Source organism: Saccopteryx bilineata, chromosome 5 (assembly GCF_036850765.1).
Source record: "Saccopteryx bilineata isolate mSacBil1 chromosome 5, mSacBil1_pri_phased_curated, whole genome shotgun sequence".
Taxonomy (NCBI): Eukaryota; Metazoa; Chordata; class Mammalia; order Chiroptera; family Emballonuridae; genus Saccopteryx; species Saccopteryx bilineata.
In genome coordinates, this window is record NC_089494.1 from 18,285,949 (window position 1) to 18,312,995 (window position 27,047).

A 27,047-nucleotide genomic window follows, 5' to 3' on the forward strand; every position below is an offset into this window, starting at 1 on the left:
TCGTTTTCTCCTTCCATCCTCACTGAGTGGTTGATTCTCAAACAGGCCCAGTTCTGCCTTCTCTCTGTTCTTGAGCCTCTTCTTGGCCCTTGCTCTGCTCCCTATTTTTGAGCCACACTTTGTCTACATGTAGAGGGAGGACCACCAGCCACTAAGCTTTCTCGTGGAAGCAGCTTTGCTTCTTCAGACGGGATCAGCAGCTGCACTCAAGTTAAAGTACAAAGGTAGTGTGAAAGGCAAACGATGGTAGGGGTAGAGGTGAATCTAATGCAGAACTATGTGAGCGCCTCACAGTGACTGTATAATTAATCATAAAAACTGGGACACTGGGAAAGTTAACGAGGGTACTATTAATAATTATGCTGGGACAGCAGACACAAACCAGGACTGTTCCAGACAGACTCCTGAGAAGGTCTGGGATCACATAACCCTTTGCCTGTTCCTTTCACCCTGACCGCTAGAAGCCATGCTTCTGTATCATTCCTATGTAGCCCATGCAGAGGAACCCCTGGAAACTTGTTTTTCTACCTTTTCTCTGCCCCACCTGTCTATCCAGATGTCCGCCAACCCTCATTCTTCCCCTTCTTGCCAAACAATGACAGACCATACTCAAGCCAAGTTGGGGAGAGCAGCTCTATTAATACTGGTGGGGCTAGGAGGGAGCAGTCTAGTGTGGACTCAGGGCTGTGCAGTGTTCTCTTGAGAGTCAGTACAGGCTTGGGGAGACTTGAGGCTTGGTTTATCCTTTCCTTGGCTCTGCGTTTTGAGGAAGGGATGGTGCCTCTTTGAGTTTCTGCACCAAACCCCTCTGGATTTATAGTTGCAATCTGCCTTTGAGCCTGAGTTAATAAGAGAGATTAGTCCTAGGTCTGGGGGGTGGGACTAAGCCTATAGCAAAAGGAAGGAAGAAGCTCCAGTATAGTGTCTCCTGTATAGTGTACACAGAGGGAAAGATACCAAAAGTTTTGTGAAAACGGAAAAGAAGGTGGAAAATCAGGTCCTAGATTTGCTTGTTAGGAAGGGTGAAGTAATTTTGTGCCTAGGAATGCACATCCCAATGCTTGGTTTTCACCACTTCTGTTTTCTGTAGCATCTTTCCAGGTTTTCCTTACCATCTAAAGCTAGGGCACCCACCCTTCCCATGAAGTGCCCACCTTAGGAGTCAGCCTCCTTCACCCCGTCCAGCACGCAGACGTGCACGAAGAGGGAAGCCGGGTGGAGGCTGGTGCCGTCCTTGGAGAGCAGGTGTATATGGCGGTAACCTGGAAAGGCACAGGAGGACTGCATTTGGAAGACAGCCGGCGTGGTGGAGTCCGGCCGGGGCGGGAGGGCAGGCTCACCTTGCTGCATGCAGGTCCAAGGCAGGGTGTACTGACCGACAAAGTCGTTTCGGGATTTCCAGTTGTAATCCAGTACGACAAAACGCAGCAGGGCCAGCTCAGGCACCAGCACCTGGAAGCATAGTGTCTGCCCCCAGTACGGGTTAAAACCTGGCGTGGACAGCCGTGAATGAGGGAGGGAATGATGAACAGACATTGTTGAATTATTTTTTTTTTAGACCCATGCTGGGTTACTTTCCCCGTGCTCACTTAATTTTCATAGCAATCAGGTGAGGAAACTGAGGCTCAGGCCGGAAAAGCAATGTGCCCAGTTCCCTGGAGCTTATAATGGAGAGGCCAGGATTCACACTGACATGTCCAAGCCCAGATTCTTTGTCCTGCTCCACACTGCCTCTCATGGAGGTGGGGGGCGGGAGGGTGGTGACATGGACTGTACTGAATGAAGGGCAGGATGGTAGGAAAGTAACAGTCATGCCTTCTCCCACCTCGCCCCAGCCCTGCCCAGTCTCACCATTGTTCTCCACATGGCTGGTCTCCTGTCGGATTGTGTCTGGGCGGACGCCAAAGATCTCCACTCTCACCAGCGGATCCACAATGGACGCCTCTTTGGTCTTGTCCGCTTTGGGGAATTGCTGACCACTGATCACCTGCAATGGTTCCTGCTCAGTCCAGCCCCACGCCAGCTCGCACACCCCAGGGGGAAAGGGGAAACACAGGGAAGGGGAAATGCAGGACCTTGCGCTCTAGCTTTGTATTTGCAAAGCCAAGCCTCCACGGGTAATAGATTTTTCTTCTAGTAATCTATGTGCAATTCAAGATACATCCAAGTAGAAGTTTAACAGGGTTTGAAAGGTATGTTAACGATACCAGTCCCTTCTGTAGTATTTACTGTGCACCAGGCATTGTGGTAAGCACTTCATTTTAACTAATCACAACAACCCTATGAGGTAGGTAGTAGTATTATTATACCCATTTTGCAAACGAGGAGACTAAGGTTAAGGAACTACATTTCACAGGTAGAAAAATGAACTTGAACTTAGGCAACTGGCTCCAAAACCCATGCTTTTAACAGTCAGACTCTCCTGCCTCTCACAAGGAACTTCTCAGCTGTTCCATTCCTGTCGTACCCAGCCACCTCTTCCCCTGCTTCTATCCCAGCCGTCCCAAGTTTCTTCACAACAGTTTTGCTTTTCATTATACCTGGATTAGGAGGGTCTGGGCTTTAAAAGGGCTGATGGGCCTGTCGGGGTGGAAGGAACTCTGGGCATCACAGAGGAAGTCTGGCTTCAGCACGTAGCCACAGCCGCCGTTCTGGTGGAAGAGCCCATCGTGGATGTCCATCTCAAGCCCTGCGGTCTGCACATTCATAGCCACTGGAGGCCCCGGAAGAAGAGAAGGGGAGGATTCACCATGGGGCCATCTAGCCTCTCTTTCAGGGTGCTAGACAGACACTGGGTATGCAAAGGCCTGCTGGGGACACCTCCATAGGTATCCTTCTCAGCCTAGTCCTCTTGGAGCATTCCCCGGCCCTCCTGCCACCCGGGAACTTATTGCCCACTTGCTGCTCTTCCGCTTCCTCTTCCCGGTCCCTACTGCCCCTCACCCATCTGGCAGCCTGCATTCCAGAATTCCTGGGGGTTGTAGTTGGATGAATCTGTCCTCAGACCACTGGGATACACCCGGCTTAACTGCCAGCTGTTATGCTGCACAAACTCATTTCCTGGAACAAGGGTGTAGGTAGAGATGGAAGTGGGTGAATATTCCGCCTTCTGTGGCCCCAAGGACCCCGTCCACCAACTTCACTCTTCTCCCCAGCATCTCCCCCACGCTCCTCCCTAGAGCTCTGAGCCCCCTCTAACTCCTGTCCCCATGCCTGCTCTGAGGAGACTCTTAGCTCCCTAGTCTTCTTTCCCGGAACTCATCTGCTTGCACATCAGGCCTGACCCTACCCATCCCATTTCTTCCCTGTCCCTCCCGTTTGGTCCTGACCAGCCTCCTTCATGAGGCTCTTGGCCTTGGTTTCAGAGAAAGACGATAACTCATAGAAGCGGTAGTTCTCCCTTGAATGAGTGAAGCTGTGGAATGGGACAGTCTTTGTGTAGACAACCAGGGCAGAGAGGGGTGGACACAAGATGGGCTTGGATTTCTGGAAAAGGAGAAAGAGAGGAAGAAACAATCGAACCATCAGTAATCTGAGAGGGAAGAAGCCAATGGCCGAGAGTGAACTTCCCCATCCAACCTAAGCCTCTGCCCACTGCCTCCCCACTGCGTTCTCCCTCCTGCCTCACCTTCTTGGGAAAGAAGGGGAGCCCAAGCTTGGGAGAAGGAGCCTGGACCATAATCTGACAACAGATAGGCGAACAAAACAGCGGGCACATCACAACCTGGGGATGGGAGTGGGAATAAAGGCAGTCTACGTATAAGGATGGAATTAGTTTCAGCCTCTGGACTTGAAAAGTCTGCTCTATATTACTTTCTGGGTAAATTTATTATTTTTTAAACAAAGGGGTGTCATCCTCACTGCCTTTCATCTTTCAAGACAAATTAATAACTATTTTTGGTCGACATGTACATGAACCCAGACAGATATGTCAAAGTATGCAAATGGTCATAGCAGTCATGCCTGGGAGGGTGTGAGGGTCCCAGAGGAATATTTCTAGTTTTGCCTCCTGAATTCCCATTTCCATCCCTGGACATGGCAGCAGGTTAGATACCACAACCCCAGAGAGAACAGTGTAAGCTAGAAGCCAGCTGAGCCAAGCAAGTGCGCATGAGAGAGAAATGCAGGCCTCAAACCAGGATCTTGGTGGTCCCACAAATGGCACCCCTTCCCCGCAGAGAGCTGGACCACTCAGGCACGGTCTTCTCAGAGCCTTCACCTTCCTGCCTTTTCCTGCCCCTCCTCCTTGGCTATTTTTGGCCCCTCCTCAGACTCGCCTTTTCCAAGAAGCTTTCTCTAACTAAGCCAACTTTAGTTGTGGTCACAGCAATCACTCCAATAAGCCCTACTTACCCAATATAATAATAGTGCTGCACATACACACACCCATCATTTGTTTTCCAATTTATTTCTAAGGAGACTGAGAAGTAGTGCAAAGATGTCTCAGGAGTCACCTGGGAGACCCAGGATAGAGCCAAATGGACACTTCAACTGGGATGGCTCTGCATTTATCTATTTTGTGTACTGAGCTTCCAGATAAGATTTCATTTTTAAAAATTACACACTGCCTGACCTGTGGTGGCGCAGTGGATAAAGCGTCGACCTGGAATGCTGAGGTCGCCGGTTCAAAACCCTGGACTTGCCTGGTCAAGGCACATATGGGAGTTGATGCTTCCTGCTCCTCCCCCTGTTCTCTCTCTATCTTTCCCTCTCTCTCTCTCCCCCCTCTCTCTGTAATAAAAATGAATAAATAAAAAAATTAAAAAAAAACTTTTTTAAAAATTACACAGCCCAAAGAAGTTGGAAAGCCACTGCAACATATCTATATATGGCAATGTATAATGATGCCAAGTACGCACCCTTGTGCCTCTTTTATTGGGGGAAGGGGGCATTTTGCTCCTTGTCCCTCTACCCTGCCTAGCTCTAGTCTCTTCACACATGAACACTCGGCTTGTGATGCAATCTGACCAAATGCCAGTGCAAAGACCACTCTTTTGGCCTACCTTGTTTTTGTCCTTCCTGCGAGGACTCAGCTCCTGCGTGTCAGACTCAAGCTGGGACTCTGGCTCAAGCTCAGCCTCCTGCTCCACCTCTTCCTCCTCTTCCTCTTCAAGATCCTCCTCAAGCGTCCCTAACTTCTTCCCCTTCACCAGGATCTTCTTTCGAAGCTCCTAGGAACAAAAATGAAGAGGCCTGGCCATGTGTCTACTTGGGACCCTCCTGGGGCGATCACGCAGGTCGTATTGCTCCACAGGGCCACATCAAAGGCGACGAAAGGGAGCGAGCGGTCAGCAGTTCCCACAGGAAGGCTGCTGGGGACATACGGTAGGGATTTTGTATTGTTAAGCAAACCTGTAACATCTCTATCCATATGGGGGAAAATGGGGACCCCTACCTCACATTTGGCACGTAAAGATTCCTCATAGATCAAAGATTTACATGTAAATTTAAAGGCTATTAGAAGAAAATAAAGAATCTTCTTAAATAATCTTAAGGTGAGATGGCCTTTAGAACACGAGATGAAACTCAGAAGACATAAAAATAATTGGCATAGTTGACTGTGTAAAACTTCAAAACCCCTGTAAGGCAGAAGGTAGTATAAAGAAAAGAAAAAAAAGACTGCAAAAAATATTTTCCAGAGCATTACTATCTTTAACATTTAGAAAAATTGTTATATAGCAATAAAAATTATAAATCCTCAAAGTGGATAAATAATATGATCAGTTAAGTCAAAATAAAGTAGACCTTTTTATTTTATTTTTTTTACAGGGACAGAGAGGGAGTCAGAGAGAGGGATAGACAGGGACAGACAGACAGGAACGGAGAGAGATGAGAAGCATCAATCATCAGTTTTTCGTTGCGACACCTTAGTTGTTCATTGACTGCCCTCTCATATGTGCCTTGACCGCGGGCCTTCAGCAGACCGAGTAACCCCTTGCTGGAGCCAGCGACCTTGGGTCCAAGCTGGCGAGCTTTTTGCTCAAACCAGATGAGCCCGTGCTCAAACTGGCGACCCCGGGGTCTCGAACCTGGGTCCCCTGCATCCCAGTCTGATGCTCTATCCACTGTGCCACCACCCGGTCAGGCTAGACCTTTCTTTTTAAAGAACTTAATTTCTTTTGTCAGGTTTGCCATTATGCATCATCTCACTATTGGAGTTATACTCTCCTGTATGTTGGTTGGAGGGTGAGTTGGTATTTTTTCCAGAGAGCAACTTGGCAATAATAACCAAAATGTCGATATGCAAACTCCTCAACCCAGCAATTTTGCTTCTAAGAACCCATCTCAAAGAAAGAATAAATGGGCAAAACTAGATGTACAAGTGAAAAATTATAAACAACCTAAATATTTACCACCTACTGATTGAATAAGTTATTGTCCATAACATAAAATGGAATACCACAGAGCTGTTAAAAAAGGAAAAAGATTATATATGAAAAGACATCTATAATATATATTATATGTGATATAAAGGGATATAAAGGTAATTCCATTTTTTTTTACAGTTGATGTCAATATTATCATTCACTCTTTTAAATATATGAATATATAAATATATACACATATATGTTTAAGCATTTAAAATCTATTGATAGCAGTTATTGGCAAAGGTTGAGATTATGGTGGGGGAATTTCCCTTTCTCTCTATTTTGGTATAGTCTACAACATTTATGAACGATCAGAAAAAAATTAAGACACTTCCATTGAAAAACTGCCAGGGGAGGGGGTTGGGGGAGGGGAGTAAAGAGGGACAAATATATAATGACGGAAAATTATTTGACTTTGGGTGATGGACACACAACACAATCAACAGTTCAAAAAAGTTATAATAAAAAAACTAAATGTAAATCATTGATTTAAAATTTAGAGAAGTATAAATAGAATTCTGTGTTCAATTAGATTTCCTTTTAATTAAAGTTGATTCTGAAGATACAAAGAGCAAGATGGTCCGTCTGAGGGTGAGAAGAAAGGAACAACATGGAAGAGCTGAGATGGGGGAAGATGAAAGCCACGAGGAGTCTGGGCTGGGGGCGTAGGGTCCGTACCTCCGGCGAGGGCAGCTGAGTGGGCAGCAGGCCATCCAAGGTGGTGCTCAGCAGCTGCTCCCCCAGGATCTCGGTCAGGTGCTGGGCTATGATCTCCTGCTGCTCACAGCTGCAGTGGTTCTCCAGGGACAAGATGACTGGGTAGTCTGAGGTCTGATGGGGAGGAAAGGGGACCTGGAGCCGGAGTTCTAAAGCCTGCACCCTCCTTGCTCCTCCAGGCCCATCTAGTTAATCAACTGAGAACCCTGATTGCTAAACTGCTCCGACACCTTTCCAGGCTCAAGGACATCTTGCTAGGTCTGGAGCCTACTGCACATCTAGAAGTCACTCTCGGGACCCCAAATCTCAAAGTGCCGGCTCCAATCTGGGTCCTTCTGGGACTTTGAGTTTTCAGGCTCAGAGCAGAAGGCCATGCCCCTGGTTACGTGTCCATGTTGTACGCTCAGGTCGCCTCCAGGTTCCTGTCACCACCCAGCGCTACCCACCACTTTTTCTTTTTCTTTTTCTTTTTGGTGACAGAGACAGAGAGAGACACAGATAGGGACAGACAGACAGGAAGGGAGAGAGATGAGAAGCATCAATTCTTCGTTGAGGCACCTTAGTTGTTCATTGACTGCTTTCTCAAATGTGCCTTGACCAGGGGCTACAACAGAGCCAGTGACCCCTTGCTCAAGCCTGTGACCTTGGGCTCAAGCTGGTGACCTCGGGGTCTCAAACCTGGGTCCTCCACATCCCACTGCAACGTTTCATCCACTGTGCCACCACCTGGTCAGGCACCGCTTCTTCTCTCTTTTTTTTTTGCATTATCTATTCTTTATTAATTGGTATTATCTATTCTTTAAATTTTTGATAAAGCCTGACCAGGCGGTGGCACAGTGGATAAAGCATCGAACTGGGATGCAGAGGAGCCAGGTTCGAGACCCCAAGGTCCCAGCTCGAGCGTGGGCTCATCTGGTTTGAGCAAACCTCACCAGCTTGAGCCCAAGGTTGCTGGCTTGAGCAAGGGGTCACTCAGTCTGCTGCAGCCCCCCGGTCAAGGCACAAACGAGAAAGCAATCAATGAACAACTAAGGTGTCACAACAAAAAACTGATGATTGATGCTTCTCATCTCTCTCCATTCCTGTCTGTCTTTGTCCCTGTCTATCCCTCTCTTTGACTCTCTCTCTGTCTCTGTAAAAAAAAAAAAAAAAAAAAAATTAGATAAAATTTACTAGTAAAGTAATCTGGGTCTGGAGTTTTCTACGTTGGAAGGTTTTTACCTACAAAAATAGTTAATAGCCTGGCTGGGTGGTGGCGCAGTGGATAGAGCGTTGGACTGGGATGCAGAGGACCCAGGTTCGAGACCCCTGAGGTCACCAGCTTGAACACAGGCTCATCTGGTTTGAGCAAAGCTCACTAGCTTGGACCCAAGGTCTCTGGCTCGAGCAAGGGGTTACTCAGTCTGCTGAAGGCCCACAGTCAAGGCACATATGAGAGAGCAATCAATGAACAACTAAGGTGTCACAACGAAAAACGGATGATTGATACTTCTCATCTCTCTTCATTCCTGTCTGTCTGTCCCTATCTATCTGACTCTCTCTCTGTCTCTGTAAAAAAAAAAAAATCTTAAAAAAAAATAGTTAATAGGCCCTGGCCGGTTGGCTCAGCGGTAGAGCGTGCGGGGTACCCGGGTTCGATTCCCGGCCAGGGCACATAGGAGAAGCGCCCATTTGCTTCTCCACCCCCCACTCCTTCCTCTCTGTCTCTCTCTTCCCCTCCCGCAGCCAAAGCTCCATTGGAGCAAAGATGGCCCGGGCGCTGGGAATGGCTCCTTGGCCTCTGCCCCAGGCGCTAGAGTGGCTCTGGTCGCAGCAGAGCGACGCCCCGGAGGGGCAGAGCATCGCCCCCTGGTGGGCAGAGCGTAGCCCCTAGTGGGCGTGCCGGGTGGATCCCTGTCGGGCGCATGCGGGAGTCTGACTGTCTCTCCCCGTTTCCAGCTTCAGAAAAATACAAAAAAAAAAAATAGTTAATAGATGTAAGACTACTGAGTTTTTCTTTCTTTTTTTTTTAATTGTATTTTTCTGAAGTGAGAATCGGGGGTGGCAGACAGACACCCATATGTACCCCACCAGGATCCACTAGGCATGCCCTGTAGAGGGTGATGCTCTGCCCATCTGGGGCATTGCTCCTCTGTAACCTGAGCCATTCTAGCGCCTGAGGCAGAGGTCATGGAGCCATCCCCAGTGCCTGGGCCAACTTTGCTCCCATGGAGCCTTGGCTGCATGAGGGGAAGAAAGAGAGAGAAAGGAGAGGGGGAAGGGTGGAAAAGCAGATGGGTGCTTCTCCTATGTACCCTGGCCAGGAATCGAACCGGGAACTTTCACACACTGGGCCGATGCTTAAGATTTTGTTTTTATTGATTTTACAAAGAGAAGAGAAAGAGGGACAAGGAGCAAGAAGTACCAACTCATAGGTGCTTCACTTTAGTTCACTGCTTGTTGTATGTGCCTTGACTGGGCAACCCCAGGATTTCAAACTAGTGACCTCAGTGGTCCAGGTTGATGCTCTGTCCACTGTGCCACCACAGCCAGGCCCTACCCGCCACTTTGTTTCCTTATCCATCCTCTCTCAGATAGGTGACAGAAGTTGTTAGAAGCAATAGTTACTAATCTCTAACCATTACCTCTATGACAACTAATTACTAAGTAATACAGCTAATATTTATTCATAATAATTCCTTTCCTGATGCCTCACAGTTAAAATCTCTTTTACCTGTATGCCATTTGGACGTAAACTCCCTTTGTCCTCCACCCTCCCTAGACCCAGAGCCAGCCACTCTTTCCTCAGATCCTCTTGCCTCACCAGTGTTCCTGTCATGGGGCTCCTACCTGGAAGGCATACTGTGCCACAGTGGCCACGACTTCTTTGAAGGGGATACGGGAAGTCAGGGTGTGTCCATGGTACACAACAGGTTCCCCGCTAGGTCCATCCCAGATATCCACTTCCACACAGCGGCACCCCCGCTTCAGTGCCCTGCAAGAACCCCAGCCCCCAGGGACAGGAGGGATCAAGGTCTGATCTTCTGCCTAGGCACCCCCTCCCCACTATGGAGAGAACAGTGCCCACAGACACTCATCGTAACTGTCAAGACCCGCCCCTTCAAGCTACATAGCCACGGACCTTTCTCTGTCCACGGGGATACTGCTGCAGCTCACAGTGATCTCCAACACCCCACCTCCAATCCAAATCACAACCTTTCCTTAGCAAGCCATCACACTGTCTCATGATGCTTCTGTGTCCTGGCTGTATTTCGTAACACAACCCCCGAGTTATTTCAAACTCTCAGTAAACTTAGTTTCTCTGCTAGACTTCCTAGGGCAGAAACTATATGTTCCATTCATCTTTTTTTTTTTTTTTTTAATTTTTATTTATTTTTATTTATTCATTTTAAAGAGGAGAGAGAGAGAGACAGAGAGAGAGAGGAGAGAGAGACAGGGGGGAGGAGCTGGAAGCATCAACTCCCATATGTGCCTTGACCAGGCAAGCCCAGGGTTTCGAACCGGCGACCTCAGCATTTCCAGGTCGACGCTTTATCCACTGCGCCACCACAGGTCAGGCTGTTCCATTCATCTTTGTATCCCTTGAAGCTACTAGATTACTAGCAATTACAAAGCTATCTTGACTATTTGATCTAATCCATGATTAATCATAATAAAATCAGATACATTAGTTATTGACCCACAGATTATCTCATTGAATCCTCACAACTGAGACAGAATAGACTGTTTTTATTCCTATTTCACAAATATGAAAAATGAGGCACAGAGAGGTTAAATATTTAGCTCCAGAGTCCTGAGTGAGGAAGCTAGGATTTGACCTCATAGGATCTAACTTCAAAACCTATGCTCTACTGCCTCCCGTTTAACGTTTAGTTTATTTATTTAAAATAAACCTGTCAGGACCTCTGAGTTCCAAGAGTGTTCTATGGCTTATGAAGGAGAGAAGCTCCATTTCCCCACAGGGTTTAGTACCACTCTCCCAGTAGTCCTCAGGATCTCCACCAAGTCTCTCGGGTATCCAGGGATCCTCAGCTTCCAAACCCAACCCCGGAATATCCTTTCAATTCCTGTTATCCACCGACAGTATCCTCAATTTCCCACAGATGTTCCCTTCTCCTGAGCTCGTCCCCTTCACCCATCCTCCCCACTGCACCGTATGTATCCCTCGACGCTGCTCTGGCCACAAAGCTGGTCCCCCACCAGGTAGGTGTTGTGAGAGGAGCTGATGTAGTAATGGTTCAGGGGTTGAGTCATATCCTGGTAGATGGGGAGGCACAATGGGTTGAAGATGTCTCCATCCTTCGAGCAGAGATAGTTGAGGAAGCCATCCATGCTCAGCACATGCCGCAGCTTGCCTAGGGTGTAGGTAGGGGGACACGAGAACGAGAACTCTGAATGGGAGCCCCCCAGCACACTTACAGCCAGTCTTCCACCCCATCCCTCTCCAGGATCCTGCCTGTCAGATGGTGTCCACTCCCAGCCTCCAGACCACAAACTTGCCCTCTCCCAGTGTCTGTCATTTCAATTATCCCCTCCCTCAGAGCTACTGGGGAGTCATCACAATCATTCTAGCCCAGTGCTGTCCAATAGAACTTTCTCAATGATGGAAACATTCTTTTTTTTTCTTTTTTTTTTCATTTTTCCGAAGCTGGAAACGAGGAGGCAGTCAGACAGACTCCCGCATGTGCCCGACCCGGATCCACGCGGCATGCCCACCAGGGGGCGATGTTCTGCCCCTCTGGGGCGTCGCTCTGTTGCATCCAGAGCCATTCTAGCGCCTGAGGCAGAGGCCACAGAGCCATCCCCAGCGCCTGGGCCATCTTTTTTTTTTTTTTTTTTTTTTTTTTTATTTATTCATTTTAGAGAGGAGAGGGAGAGACAGAGAGAAAGAGAGAGAGGAGAGACAGAGAGAGAGAAGGGAGGAGGAGCTGGAAGCATCAACTCCCATATGTGCCTTGACCAGGCAAGCCCAGGGTTTCGAACCGGCGACCTCAGCATTTCCAGGTCAACGCTTTATCCACTGCGCCACCACAGATCAGGCAACGCCTGGGCCATCTTTGCTCCAATGGAGCCTTGGCTGTGGGAGGGGAAGAGAGAAAGACAGAGAGGAAGGAGAGGGGGAGGGGTGGAGAAGCAGATGGGCGCTTCTCCTGTGTGCCCTGGCCGGGAATCGAACCCGGGACTCCTGCACACCAGGCCTACGCTCTACCGCTGAGCCAACCGACCAGGGCCTCAATGATAGAAACATTCTATTCTATACTGTCCAATATGGTAGCCTCTGGACACATAAGGCTACTGAACACTTGAAATGTAGCTGTGGCCCTGGCCTGCTGGCTCAGTGGATAGAGTGTCAGCCCAGAGTATGGACATTGCGGGTTCGATTCCTGGTCAGGGCACACAAGAAAAGCAACCATCTGTTTCTCTCCCCTTTCTCTACCCTTTTTCTCTCTCTTCCCCTCCCATAGCCAGTGGCGCAATTGGTTTGAGTGTGGCCCCAGGCACTGAGGATAGCTCCATTAGTCTAAGCATGTCAGTCTCAAATGTTAAAAATATCTCAATTGATTGAAGCATCGGCCCGAGACAGGGGTTGCCAGGTGGATATCCCAGTTAGGGTGTGTGTGGGAGTCTGTCTCACTATCTCCCCTCCTCTCGCAGAAAGAAAGAAGGAAAGAAAGAAAGAAAGAAAGAAAGAAAGAAAGAAAGAGAGAGAGAGAGAGAGAAAGGAGGGGGAGGGAGAGAGGGAAAAAGGAAGGAAGGAAAGAAGGAAGGGAAGAAGGGAGGAAGGGAGGGAGGGAGGGAGGTAAGAAGGGAAAGAAGAGATAGAGAGAGAGAAAGAAAGAAAGAAAAGAAAGAAAATGTAGCTGTATGAATGAGAAACTGAATTTTAAAATTTTGATTTTAGTTATGTAATTTAAATTTAAACAGTCACTTGGAACTCATGGCTACCATAATGGAGTGCAGGACTCAGTCCAAAAAGGGTAATTTTATTGATAGGGAAAATGAGGCCCAGAGAGAATCAAAGTCAAAGACTAGGCTGAGTAGCTGCTGCGAACCATAACCTGAGGGTTTCTTCCTATTGTCAATTCCCAAACGGTGCTTTGAGGAAGGTTTGCAGACTACACTTTCTCCAAGGGCAGGGTCCTGTCACTCCTTCCATAGCCCTCAGCCATTTCAGCACAGGGTTCATATATTAACGACAATGATGACTAATAGTCCTTGAGCACTTGCTCTATGCCGAGGATGTTACATGCAGCATCTCTCTTAATGCCATCGCCCACACAATACATAGATGTAATATAATCTGCCCTGAGAGGTTAGGTAATTTATCCCAGGTTACATAACCAGTAAGGGTAGGTAGGGATGGATTGAAACCCAGGCAGCCAGGTGTCAGAGCCACACCCTATACCCCTGGGCTCTGCAGTCTCACTGAGGGTAACACTGCTGCAGGGGACTCCCTTGGGAGGCAGGACAATTAGACTCGCAGGCTCAGCTTCTTTGTTCCAGGTTTGACAAGGCCTGGAGATGATGGAGAATGGGAGGAAATTCCATTCTTTTACAGTAACACATCAGATCATCAGGTTAAATCCACAGTTCCTAGATACTTTCATATATGATATATTATTCCATTTGATCATCAGTTATTTTACAAATGAAGAAATTGAGTCTCAGATTAAGTGACTTGCCCAAAGTTTCTCAACAAACAAGAAGCCGAGTGGGGACTTGAGCCAGGTCTCTTGACTGATACTACCTTGCAGACAGAGAATCTGATAGTCAAGTGCAAAGGGAGGATAGAATAAATGTAACTGACGTACACTGGATCCTGCGCTGAGGATGGAAGATCCTATTTCTTAACCCTGTGCCATTCCTCTTCTGTGGAGTTTTCTGAAATGATTCCTTTCAGCCCCCTTTCTTCTCTGAGCACCACATGAATCTGAAATCACCGATGCCAACACTTTCTGTTTGACTCTGTTTCCCTGTCTGACCTGTATCTCTGGTGCCTAGCGCAGGTCCTGCCACTCAGTAAGCACTAGCTGAAGTAGTCAGTGAATAAATGAGTGAAAGGAAATGGGAGTTGAGACTTAGGAAACCTGGGTCACTTGTCCAGCTCTCATTCATCTCATCTCTAATCCTCATTCTAAAGTAAGAATCAGATGACCTGCGTTTGAATCCCAACCCTCTTCTCATTAGCTGTTGGCTTTGAGCAAGTCATTTAATTGTTTTAAACCTCAGTTTTCCTCTTTTGCACAGATGACTTAATAATAGAATCTACTTCAATGGGTCATGGGAAGGATTAAAAGAGGAAAGGCCTGGAGAGACATTATGGGATACGCAGCAAAGGCCCAACCTTGATTTATAAGATTATAGTGAGGACCAAAAGAAGTAAGGCGTGTGAAAGTTTCTGGTAGATCGTTTATTATTAATAATGTGAATTCCCACATTCCAGAGGGAACGGAGAGCAGGAAGATGTTTACTAAAGGGGCAAGGAGAAAGATTTGAAGGCAGAGACGGCCTATTTTAGCTGTGTTTGTTAAACTAAATGATTGGCCTCATCATCATCCCCCTCAGCCAGGGGCTGACTAGCTTCCTCTGACTTTCAGTGGCTTAGAAACTTCAAGAACCATTTGGTAAGTTTGGAGAAAGGCCAGGAAAGGGTAGAGAGCCAGCATTTATAGAGATAGCAAACAGGAGCCATGGAGGGAAGTAGAGAGAAGGGAACCACCTGCACTAGAGAAGAAGAGGCCAAAGCAGGAGGCCCAAAGATTTCCTGTTTCCACTGCGGCCAAAGGCTGATGTCAGGAAGGACTTTCTGCGAGTGAAGGCTGTGCAACATGAGCATGGTGGAGGAAGGGGGATCTGTGGCATGTTCTTCCTCCCGAGAGATCTAGCGTTACAAGGGAGATGCCTGTCTTATCTGGGCAAGAAATGCGGCCCTGGCCGGTTGGCTCAGCGGTAGAGCGTCGGCCTGGCGTGCGGGGGACCCGGGTTCGGTTCCCGGCCAGGGCACATAGAAGAAGCGCCCATTTGCTTCTCCACCCCCACCCCCTCCTTCCTCTCTGTCTCTCTCTTCCCCTCCTGCAGCCAAGGCTCCATTGGAGCAAAGATGGCCCGGGCGCTGGGGATGGCTCCTTGGCCTCTGCCCCAGGCGCTGGAGTGGCTCTGGTCACGGCAAAGCGACGCCCCGGAGGGCAGAGCATCGCCCCCTGGTAGGCAGAGCGTTGCCCCTGGTGGGTGTGCCGGGTGGATCCCGGTCGGGCGCATGTGGGAGTCTGTCTGACTGTCTCTCCCCGTTTCCAGCTTCAGAAAGAAAAAAAAAAAAAAAAAAAAAAAAAAAAAGGCTGCTCTCCTTCCAGAGGACTGGTTGAATGAGATGAAGATAATTGGGCAGGGGACGAAGGTAGGGGTGGATTCGGCCTTCCCTGAGTCAGGCAGAAGGCTGCTGGTCTCTGGTCCCTCGCCCTGCCCTTACATCTGGGGCTGCTCCAGTCCTCTTACCACTGTCTGACGGCTCATAGCGGTCAATGAGTTCCAGAGCAAGGTCAGAAGCACGGTCTCCTTCTTTCTGCTCCTCACACAGGAAATCCACAAATTCCAGCAGAGTCAGCTTCTGCCCATCAGCTGAAAAGTTTTCAAACACTTCCTGCACCTCAGCACGCTTAGTCAATGCCTTATAGAACTCTATAAATTCTTCTCCCTCCAGAGTGTCAGATTGGGACGTGTCTGCTGCCTGTAAGAGGAATTAGAGGAGAGTGGATAAACCGTTTAACAACCAATTTTATGGCCTTGACCTATCTTGTAAGGAAACTCTTACTGACAGGTGGATGCAAACATGCTTCCACAGAACACCTGATATTTAGTGTTCACAGAAAAAAACCACTTCAGGCTGACCAGGTGGTGGCGCAGTGGATAGAGTGCCAGACTGGGATGCGGAAGGACCCAGGTTCGAGACCCTGAGGTCGCCAGCTTGAGCACGGGCACATCTGGCTTGAGCAAAAAGCTCACCAGCTTGGACCCAAGGTTGCTGGCTTGAGCAAGGGGCTACTCGGTCTGCTGAAGGCCCGCGTTCAAGGCACATATGAGAAAGCAATCAATGAACAACTAAGGTGTTGCAACGAAAAACTGATGATTGATGCTTCTCATTTCTCCCCATTTCTGTCTGTCTGTTTCTATCTATCCCTCTCTCTATCTCTCTGTCCCTGTAAAAATAAATAAATAAAAGAAGAAGCCATTTCAGTAAATAAAAATTTCAGCCATATCATTTGCTACTAGAGAAAATTTTCTTTTTTTTCTTTAAAATTTTATTTAGAAAATTAAATTTAAAAGTGCGATGTTGATCAATAAGAAGACATAAGTTTCAGGTAAACCTTTCTATAGCATTTGAACTGGTGATTATGTTGTGTACACATCACCCAAAATCAAATCATTTTCCGCCCTGGCCAGTTGGCTCAGCGGTAGAGCGTCGGCCTAGCGTGCGGAGGACCCGGGTTCGATTCCCAGCCAGGGCACATAGGAGAAGCGCCCATTTGCTTCTCCACCCCTCCGCCGCACCTTCCTCTCTGTCTCTCTCTTCCCCTCCTGCAGCCAAGGCTCCATTGGAGCAAAGATGGCCCGGGCGCTGGGGATGGCTCTGTGGCCTCTGCCCCAGGCGCTAGATTGGCTCTGGTCGCAACATGGCGACGCCCAGGATGGGCAGAGCATCCCCCCCTGGTGGGCAGAGCGTTGCCCCTGGTGGGCGTGCCGGGTGGATCCCGGTCGGGTGCATGTGGGAGTCTGTCTGACTGTCTCTCCCCGTTTCCAGTTTCAAAAGAAAAAAATGCAAAAAAAAAATCATTTTCCATCACCATATATTTATCCTTCTTTACACCCTTCCCCCACCCTCTCCCACAGAGAAAATTTTCATCAAGAGTTGAAATGCCCCAAGGTCAAAATACCCCTTCTCCTATTTATTCACATTCCACTTGAAATAAGAATGTATTTATTCATTTTAGAGAAGGGAGAGAGAGAGAGAGAAGGAAGGAGAAGAAGGAAACATCAAATCCCATATGTGCCTTGACTGGGCAAGCCCAGAGTTTTGAACCGGCGACCTTAGCATCCCAGGTTGATGCTTTACCCACTGTGCCACCACAGGTCAGGCCAGTTGGAGTTTTCCATTGTTCTAGGCACTGTGAAATTCTGGCCATGGGCAGAGAGGTCCTTAAAGTCTGATATAATAACATAGTTATTTACCTTTTATAAAATTACAAATCATCTTTCCAACAAGACTGACAAGTAAGAATCATGGCCTACACTTCCCATTGGTATAGTGCTAGGGCACATGGTAGAGATTCGATGAGTGTTGTTGGATAGGGTCAGAGTACTTCTGGTCAAGTGAGAATGTGACCTTGGCGGGCTTCTGCAAATCCTTCCCCAGAACTCACCTGGAAAAGCTGAAAGGCATATTCTTGATCCATTTCCACATTCATCAGGTGTAGTAACCGCTGGACTTCTTGGAAACTTATTCGACCATCCTGGTTTTTGTCTCCACGCTGGAACCAGTCACTCAGCCACCCAGGTGTGAGTCAAGGCAAAAGCACTGTGTGTGTGTTTGTGTGGGGTGATGTGTGTACATGTTCATTCACTGATCTCTCTGTCTTTGCTGCCTGACTGTTCCCCACAACGATTAATTTTCCACATTAGCTCCCAGAATACCTATCTAATTCCTGCATGACTCAGGTGCCTGCAGGGACCTCTCTGTTGCCTACAGAAGACCCAGATTCCTTAACATAGACATTAAGATTTCCTGCACCCCATGATCTGGCCCTGACCCAGTCTTCTCAGCACATCTCTGCCCTTCCTGTACTTTAGCCACACCCCCAACTCCATGCTCTCTGAAGTCCCAGCTCTTCTGCTCTTCAATTTCATCTCTGGGCCTTTACTCATGCTATTCCTTCAGGCAGCAATGCCTTCCCATCCTTCTCTCTTCATGTTCAAATTCTATTCATTTTCAAGGCTCAGCTAAAATACTTCTTCCTCCTTAAAGCTTCCTTAGAACCCTCTCAGCCAGAATTAAATATTTCTCTTTTCTTTGAACATCCTCAAACAATCTAAGTACCATAATAGTTCCATGATATTTAGATTATTTACACAATTTTGTCCTCTCCACTGATAAAAACAATGTCTGAGTCCCATTAATTTTTGTACTTTTTTTTTTTTTTTGTATTTTTCTGAAGTTGGAAACGGGGAGAGACAGTCAGACAGACTCCCACAGGCGCCCGACCGGGATCCACCCGGCACGCGCACCAGGGGCAAAGCTCTGCCCCTCTGGGCGTCGCTCTGCCACGACCAGAGCCACTCTAGTGCCTGGGGCAGAGGCCAAGGAGCCATCCCCAGCGCCCGGGCCATCTTTGCTCCAATGGAGCCTCGGCTGCAGGAGGGGAAGAGAGCAACAGAGAGGAAGGGGGGAGGGGTGGAGAAGCAAATGGGCGCTTCTCCTATGTGCTCTGGCCAGGAATCGAACCCGGGTCCCCTGCACGCCAGGCGGACGCTCTACCGCTGAGCCAACCGGCCAGGGCAATTTTTGTACTCTTAAAGCCTGGAGCCCTGGCCAGTTGGCTCAGCGGTAGAGCGTCCGCCTGGCGTGCAGGGGACCCGGGTTCGATTCCTGGCCAGAGCACATAGGAGAAGCGCCCATTTGCTTCTCCACCCCTCCCCCCTTCCTCTCTGTTGCTCTCTTCCCCTCCTGCAGCCGAGGCTCCATTGGAGCAAAGATGGCCTGGGCGCTGGGGATGGATCTGTGGCCTCTGCCCCAGGCGCTAGATTGGCTCTGGTCGCAACATGGCAACGCCCAGGATGGGCAGAGCATAGCCCCATGGTGGGCAGAGCATAGCCCCATGGTGGGCGTGCCGGGTGGATCCCGGTCGGGCGCATGCGGGAGTCTGTCTGACTGTCTCTCTCTGTTTCCAGCTTCAGAAAAATCCAAAAAAAAAAAAAAAAAAAAAGCCTGGCATAGAGCCTGATACATTCTGCTTAATAGATGGTGAATAAATGAATGAATGAACTGACATAGAAGGTGACTACAATCTAGGAAACTTGAAGTGAGTTGACACCACTAAGCCCACTAAGGGGTTGCTTCCCATCCTTGTGGAAGAGCCACTGGGATCTTGTGTTTAGCGCTCAGGATCAGCACCTGGTTTGGTCCTTGGCCTCTCACCCCCACCTTCCTCCAATCCTAGGAGGCCTGACTCATGTCCAAACTCTGCCTGGCTATATACCTTTGCCATCTCAAACCTTGATTCTTCCTTCAGAATTCTCAGCCTTGCATTGGCCTAAGCTGCCCATACCTACCCCATCCGGACTCTCGAGGCTCCCTAGCCCTGTGCCCCCTCCCACCCATCCCTAGCCCTGCAGCATCTGCTCCTTCAGCGACCCCCGCCCCCGCTCTGAGTCCATCCTGGCGATACTGGTCCAGCCGCTCCTGTTGGTCCATGCTGGTGACAAAGTCCACCAGTAGCTGGAGCCCCTGCATCCAGATCCGGGCCTCCTCAACACTGTTGGCCACCAAGTTCAGGTTGGGGCGGCGGCCATGGAAGACGACGGTGAAGCCCTGCTCCAGGGGGAACTCCTCCGCCAGGCTGCGCAACAGCTCAGACTCACGGCCCTCACGCACGGTCTCGACGTCAGAGATCGAGACTGCGGAGAAGGAGCAAGTGGGGGAACTGAGGCAGAGAGTTCATCAATTCGCAGAGGCTAAGGGTCAAGGACCATGACTCCCTTCTTCTCTGTGAAGCCACAGAAAGGAGGAAGCTCAGCCTCCACGGACGGAAACCCCAAAAGCTTTAGTATAGGGAGATGCAGGCCACTGTGACTCAGGACCCCACAGGAATCGTTGCTGTGTGCATAAGCAGCATGGCAAGGGGCCTGTGCTGGGGATGGCAAGCCCTGGCAGCTGGCAGTATGACACAGAGAAATCACTCAGTCCTCAGTGTCCTCATCTTAAACACGGGATGGTCCCTTACGTGGCCAGTGCACATGGTGATCACAAGAGGGCTGGTGAGGCTGACAAATGCAAGCACAGTTGCAAGATCCAGGTACACCAAAGCATGGCGTGCCCACGTTCAACTCTCCCATTCTAGGTTTGAGGGCTTCCCCCTTCCAGATCGGTGGGAGCCAGAGAAATCCCCCCTCCTTTCCTCGGCTGGGGGTGGTGTGGATCATGAGCTTTGATTAGGCAGACTCTCTTAGATGTGTCCTGTGACCAGATTTTTAGAGGGATTCTAAAGTGTTTAGCAAATAACATGTACATTTATGAGCCTTTATGACATTTTAAAGTATTCACCATAATGGCTAACATTTATGAAATGCATCTGGTGTCTGGTCCCAGGCTCCAGACATTAATTTATTGAGTCCCTGTAACCTGCTAGGCAGGTACTGTTTAATCCCCATTTTACAGATGAGGACACTGAAGCTTGGTTTAAGTAACTTGTCCAAAGCCACTCAGCTAGAAAGTGGCAGAGTCAGGGCTTTAATCCAGGCCATTGGATGCCTGAAATTATGCGCTTGTTATAATAAAAGTAACAAGAGATAACCTATGATTTATTGAGCCTTGTTATATGCCTGGACTCTTCTAAGCCCTTTATATGCGATAACTGATTTAATCCTAATAACAGCAAGTACTGTTCTAATTTCCATTATCTAGGCTCAGACATAGGTACAAGTGGGACGGCGCAGGGACACATCATAGGACTCTGGTCCTTCTCCTACTCTCAGGCTGCTGGCTCCTCAGGGTTCTTTCCACCCATATGCCCACCCCTAGCTAACCATGTTACTCACAGCTGGCCTTGGCTCTGCCTCCAACCTGCCGGGCATGCCAGACAGTCATGCCATCTTCCTGAAGTCTGAAGTGTCTTAGCTTCTTCCAGCTTTTGGATCTCACCTTGCGCAGCAGCGTGCCTTTCTGCATCAGCAGCACATCCTCATTGATGGGCAGCCCTGTGCCAGAAGAAGCAGGGCTAGAGAGCCAACCAGGGAGGTTGAGGGCCCAGGAGCTCTTGAACAGCCTCCTCCCTGTCCCTGGGCTGTCTCCCCAAGCCCTCTTCTGCAGGGGTACTCACGGCCTTGCAGCAAGGACACCATCACCCACTGTTCCACCAGCTGGCACCAGCGTCACCTAAAGGAGTAAGGAGGGGTAAAAGACTTTGGGTTAATCTTGGTGGTCTTACAATAACAGATCAAGGGAGGAGGGTGAGGAAACCAGTGTTTCCCGACTGCCCTCTCGGTGGCGGGCATTTCATCCATATAGCCCGTAGCTCTTTTTACTTCTAATTTGAATTTGGTGACTATGAAACTTAGTGAGGCTAAGAAACCTGCCTCAAAGCACATGGGGATTCAGAATTTAAAGCCAAGTATGTCTGACTCCAGAACTTCTGCTGGCTCTCATAACCATCTTCAGAGAGGGTGAAACCTGGGCTTCCTGCCAGATACCCCTCTCTGTCCCAATACCTCATAACCCACGAGATACCCCTGCGTCACACTGCTCAGCTCCTCATTATTAGAAACCACCATCTTGCTGGTTGCCGTTGCAGAACTTAGCAGCTCTACATCCTAGTCTTCTCTCCTCCAGGTGGAATCCTCCTAGCATTCCTCTTCTAGAGCCCCTTCTATGCTCCCATGTAAGTCAGCCAGCTCTGAAGTGTTGCTTTTTTCTCTTCTACAACACTTAGTGCTGATGTAGCTAAATAAGCCATCCTCTCCTGCCTTCACATGGTAAAGCACATGTTATACTCCTTTCATAAGTTATTCTCATAGTTTTAATGGACAATATAAATTACAGACTCAGTACTGCATTTTTAAGTTTTCTCTACCTACTAAAGAAAGGTACCTCCTGCCTGACCTGTGGTGGCGCAGTGGGATAAAGCGTTGACCTTGAACACTGAGGTTGCCGGTTCGAAACCTTGGGCTTGCCTGGTCAAGGCACATATGGGAGTTGATGCTTCCTGCTCCTCCCCCTTCTCTCTCTCTCTCTCTCTCTCTACCCTCTCTCTAAAAATCAATTAAAAAAAAGAAAGGTACCTTCTTTACAATATATGCTAATTTAGGACTTGGTCCATTTGTCCTGGTAAGTAACAATAAACTTCCTGTGAAAAGAGCTAGAAGATTTGATGTGGCCACTTTGATTCTAGCTCCACCCCTATAAGAAATACTCAATTCTTGACCAAGTCATTCTGAAACTGTCAAAGCCTATGAAACATAAATCTCTATGCTTTTGTATGAGCAAAGGATCCAGAATTTTGCAAAGAAATGTGGTTTTTAATTAATAAGTTTAAAATGTTGACATTGGTGAACATCTAAAAAACTAAAAGAATCTCTGAAACAATCATTCGGTTAGTGCTCCATTAAAACATCATGCGGGTCAACTCCCTATATATTACAAACGAAAAAGCAGAAGTCTAGAAATGTAATGTGACTTCTCTGAGGCCACATAGCATATTAGCACCTTATGTCTCTGTAGTGGGAAGTGCCTATAAAGTCACCTGGTGGTAACTAAGTCCTTGGAAAGAAGGTAGAGGCCACTGAAAATACAGCTTCCCTGACTGCCGAACCCAGAGAAGGCTTTCTAAATGAGTAGCAATGACAGATGCCTAGAGAGAGAGGGGAAGGTTGGGAATCAGTCTGTACTTAAGTGGGAAAGAGAACTCAAGGCATCTCTCAGGAGAGAAGGGATGGTTTTAAGAAGAAAATTTTGCTGGCTGAGACTGAATATGTGAGTCCTCATGAGAGAACTCTGGATGGACAAAGGTCCCATAGTGTTCCTTTGAGACAGAAAAGCATCTCTACTTTTTCCAGGTGGAGATGCACAGTTTGGAAACTGAGGCTTGCAAAAGCTATATGAAAACTAGAGTAGAAAGTAACAAACCGGCAGGGTGTGGTATTGCAATGGATGAAGTGGTGACCTGGAATGCTGAGGTCGCTGGTTCGAAACCCTGGGCTTGCCCAGTCAAGGTACATACGAAAAGCAATGACTATGAGTTAATGCTTCCCGCTCTCTTCCCCTGCCTTCTCTATCTCTCTCTGAAATCAATAAATAAAAATCTTAAAAAAGGATAAAAAGTAACATACAGGTCCCTCTTAAGTATCACAGGTCCTTTGTGGTGGCGTGGGGGTTGGCCAGCCTAGGACTGAAATCTAAACTCCCTTGCCAACATCCTACCTTATCTCTTCTGAAATTCAGCACCCATGTCTGGGGCAGAGTGGGTTTTGGACCTCGGAGAAGACAGCATTACCTTCCCTTGCGCCTGGGTCTAGGAGCCACACAATAATGTCCTAAAACATGGGAAGCCTAACAACAGAGCCCAAATACCAGGACGCCCCTATTTTGGAGCCTGCCTCCTCTCAGCCCAGCCTTAGAAAATTATTTCAACCTCTTTCGCCAAACTCTTCCAACCCCAGGACCTGGCAAGTTTCAAATCCTGCTGCCATTCCTGAACCACTATTTTCAATCTCTATCTAAGTGACATGTGGCCATTCATAAGAAGGCCAATGTCAACACAAGGAGCTATAGAATGTCAGAGCTGGTCTTCACTGATAGAGAAGGGGACTAAGAGCTAGAAAGATTAAGTGAACTGCCAGAGTCACCTAATGAATTAAGTGGCAGAAATGGAAGATTTCACCAAGACTTTACCCTTAGAAAGGGCTTTCTCTCGGTTAAAGCTGAGCTAAGAATCAATGAGGAATATCCAAGTTTTGTCTCTCCCTTCTATCATTTTTCATGTCAAACAAAACAGCCTTTCTTTTCTTTCTTTCCATTTTCTTTCCTTTTCTCATTCTCTGCTTGAACGACTCCTTTTCTATTCTCCCCAACTCACTCTTTTCTCTCCTGTTTTCTCTGCCAACCTGTTTGTTCACTTGTCAGCCTCTCTGCTCTCTTCTCATCCTTCTCCCTCTCACTTCTTCTCTTTCTTCTGTGTCTCAGCTCCTGTGAGGGTTTTGAAGCTGTGGTCTGCTAGCACAACCCTCTGCTCAGCCTCACTTTCCCCTGTATCCTAGGAGACTAACTAAACAAACTGCCCAAAGAATGCGACTTAGAACCCAAGTGTTCTACATCTTGGTGTTTTCTCTGGTGTCTGAAGGTAAAATGGGGAGGATGCTCACAGCTGATGCAGTGCAATTGGCAAAGAAGACACAAAGGATTTGGGAGTGGGAGACAGAGGCGGAGAGCAGAGAATAAAGACTGAGTGTGAGAGAAAGGGTCTTGACCATTCACTCGTGGACATGCATGTGGAGATTCCGGAGGACATGGGGTATTCCCTCCATAATACAGATGAGAAAACAGAGATACAAAAGAAGATGGGAAGTGGCCAAGGCTGCCAAGCATGATTTGGCCTTCAGCTTCCAGGGGGCTTATGTCATCTAGATATGGACTTTGGCAGAATGGCCAGTGGCATTACAGTGGAATTCAGGGTGTCTCAGGTCTCTCTGAGGAGCAGGAAAGAAGAGAATCATTTCATCTACTCTTTTGCTTCTAAGCAGGATTGTGTCTGACCTGTTTCATATAAAGAGGACAGAATGGCTCCGATCACAGATCATAGCACTCAGAATGTTCAAGCTTGAAGACTTTTTTATAACACATCTAATCCAAAGGTTCCTGGCTGTATCAGTATTCCCTGGAGAATGTCTTAAAACAGAGATTCCTTAGCTCCACCCCAAATCTACCAGATCGGAATTTCCAAGGATGGGGCTCAGGTAGATTTATTTTTACCAAGCATCCCTGATACACAGGCAAGTCTGGGAAATGCTAAACTTCCTCTTATCTCAGCTCAGAAGGTTGGAGTCTAAAGTCACACACCTGGTTGATGGCAAAGTCAGGACTAGAAGCAAGTGCTCTTCCTAGCATAGCCCTTGGGCATGCCAACAAACTGTCCTGGTCTATTGAGCAGGCGAAGAACGAGGTATAGAACTCACTCTGGCTCTTTTCAGGGAAGTGTCATAACTCTCTCCCTATTACGAAGGGTTTCTACATTCCCCATGGGCCTTGGCCAACCCACATTTGGTAATCCTCAACAACCTGTTAATGAATTTAAGCTAAAGCACAGCTACTCCAATTCTCTCTTTTCTCGCTAGGGTGGGGCTCACCTCTGAGTGGCAGCCCTGGGTAGCTAAGAAGTCCCATATAAAGAGGTGACTGATATAGCCAGCAGGAAACCTGTAAGTCAAAGAGGATAAGCTAGCCTGACCAGGCGGTGGTGCAGTGGATGGAGCGTCGGACTGGGATGCGGAGGACCCAGGTTCGAGACCCTGAGGTTGCCAGCTTGAGTGCAGGCTCATCTGGTTTGAGCAGAGCTCACCAGCTTGGACCCAAGGTCGCTGGCTTGAGCAAGGAGTTACTTGGTCTGCTGTGCCCCCACCCCCCCGGGTCAAGGCACATATGAGAAAGCAATCAATGAACAGCTAAGGTGTTGCAACAAAAAACTAATGATTGATGCTTTTCATCTCTCTCCATTCCTGTCTGTCCGTCTCTATCTGTCCCTCTCTCTGACTCTCTCTCTCTGTCTCTGTAAAAATAATAATAAATAAAAAAATAAAAATAAAGAGGATAAGCTAGAGAGAACTAGAAAGTTGGAGTCCTATAGACCTGTTCTGGCAAAGGAGTTCAGGGTGCAATTTAATCAGGGCAGATAAGGCATGTGGAGGACGGAGCTGGGGACTCAGGCTGGGCAGAGCGTGGAGCAGAGGCTGGTCGGAGCCTCCAGGCCCTTACCGTGAGCAGGATAGCAGTCCCGAGTCTGTGAGCTCTGTGATGCTCTCCGCAGTGGGATGAGGAAACCTAGCCAGCTCCTTTTCTCCTTTGCTCCTCTTGCACTCGCTGGCTTCCTCCCCTCTTCTACTGCAGTTTGCTGCTGTGACTGGCAGTTACAGCCAGAAGGAAGGAGTGGGGTGGGGAGAAGTATGAGCTCTGTCCTCAGCTCAGCACACCCAACTCTTAAAGGCCCAGGACACTGGTCAGTGAGGGAGTAGTGGGGGTGGAGTAGGTAGAAAAGGATTAAGGGCAGGGATTGGAGCACCATCTCTCCAGGGAGGAGGAGCCTGGCTGCCCTTCATCTTAATGCCAGCCCTCACTGACCCCAATCCGGCCAGAGCTCTCAAAGTGAAACCCAAGGAGTGTCTGAGGAGCAGTGCTCCATGAATCACAGCTTTTCATTCCAGTTGTTTTCTCTCTGCATGCTGCTGCTGTCCTTTCCCTTATTTCACCTGGCTCCTTACCATGGTGTCCGTTACCACCGGCCGGCCTGCTTCTGTGTCTCTGTATTCTGCCTTGCAGGACAATCATGCTAGCTCCGTTGGCACAGGGAAAGAAAAAAAAAAAAGAAAGGAAGGAATAGGATGGGAAAGGAAGAAGATGAGGAGAAAAGGAGGAGAGAAATGATCTTAAGAGTATAGAGGAACAGCCCTGGCCGGTTGGCTCAGTGGTAGAGCATCGGCCTGGCATGCAGAAGTCCCGGGTTCGATTCCCGGCCAGGGCACACAGGAGAAGCGCCCATCTGCTTCTACCACCCCTCCCCCTCTCCTTCCTCTCTGTCTCTCTCTTCCCCTCCCGCAGCCAAGGCTCCACGGGAGCAAGGTTTTCCCCCGGAGCTGAGGATGGCTCTGTGGCCACTGCCTCAGGCACTAGAATGGCTCTGATTGGTCAGAGCGACGCCCCAAGATTGGCAGAGCATCGCCCTCTGGTGGGCATGCCGGGTGGATCCCGGTCGGGTGCATGCGGGACTCTGTCTGACTGCCTCTCCGTTTCCAGCTTCGGAAAAATACAGAAAAAAAAAAAAAGACTATAGAAGAACAGGCTAGTATCTGTGTATATATATTAGGTACTCGCTGTTTAAAAATATGTATGCAGGAATTCATTTGTTCTTCCTTTGTATTCATTCATTCTTTTCTTTTCTTTTTAAGATTTTATTTATTGATTTAGAGAAAGGAAGGAGAGGGAGAGAGAAA

At 48.3% G+C, this 27,047-nt stretch overlaps 1 protein-coding gene across 1 annotated transcript; it reads right to left on the bottom strand.

The window, feature by feature from the left end:
- Nucleotides 1–484: 484 nt before the first annotated feature.
- On the bottom strand, nt 485–26,258 carry PLCD4 (phospholipase C delta 4). The gene is made up of 17 exons (XM_066233417.1): nt 25,816–26,258; nt 21,173–21,228; nt 20,892–21,050; nt 19,521–19,751; nt 17,501–17,628; nt 15,579–15,810; nt 11,239–11,440; nt 9,915–10,059; nt 7,047–7,199; nt 5,004–5,171; nt 3,330–3,486; nt 2,944–3,060; nt 2,541–2,713; nt 1,852–1,987; nt 1,341–1,490; nt 1,155–1,262; nt 485–756 (listed from the first exon to the last, which is right to left on the bottom strand). The coding sequence occupies exons 2-16, from the start codon at nt 21,192–21,194 to the stop codon at nt 1,156–1,158; spliced, it is 2,280 nt and encodes a 759-aa protein (XP_066089514.1). The 5' UTR covers nt 21,195–21,228; nt 25,816–26,258; the 3' UTR covers nt 485–756; nt 1,155.
- Nucleotides 26,259–27,047: the final 789 nt, after the last annotated feature.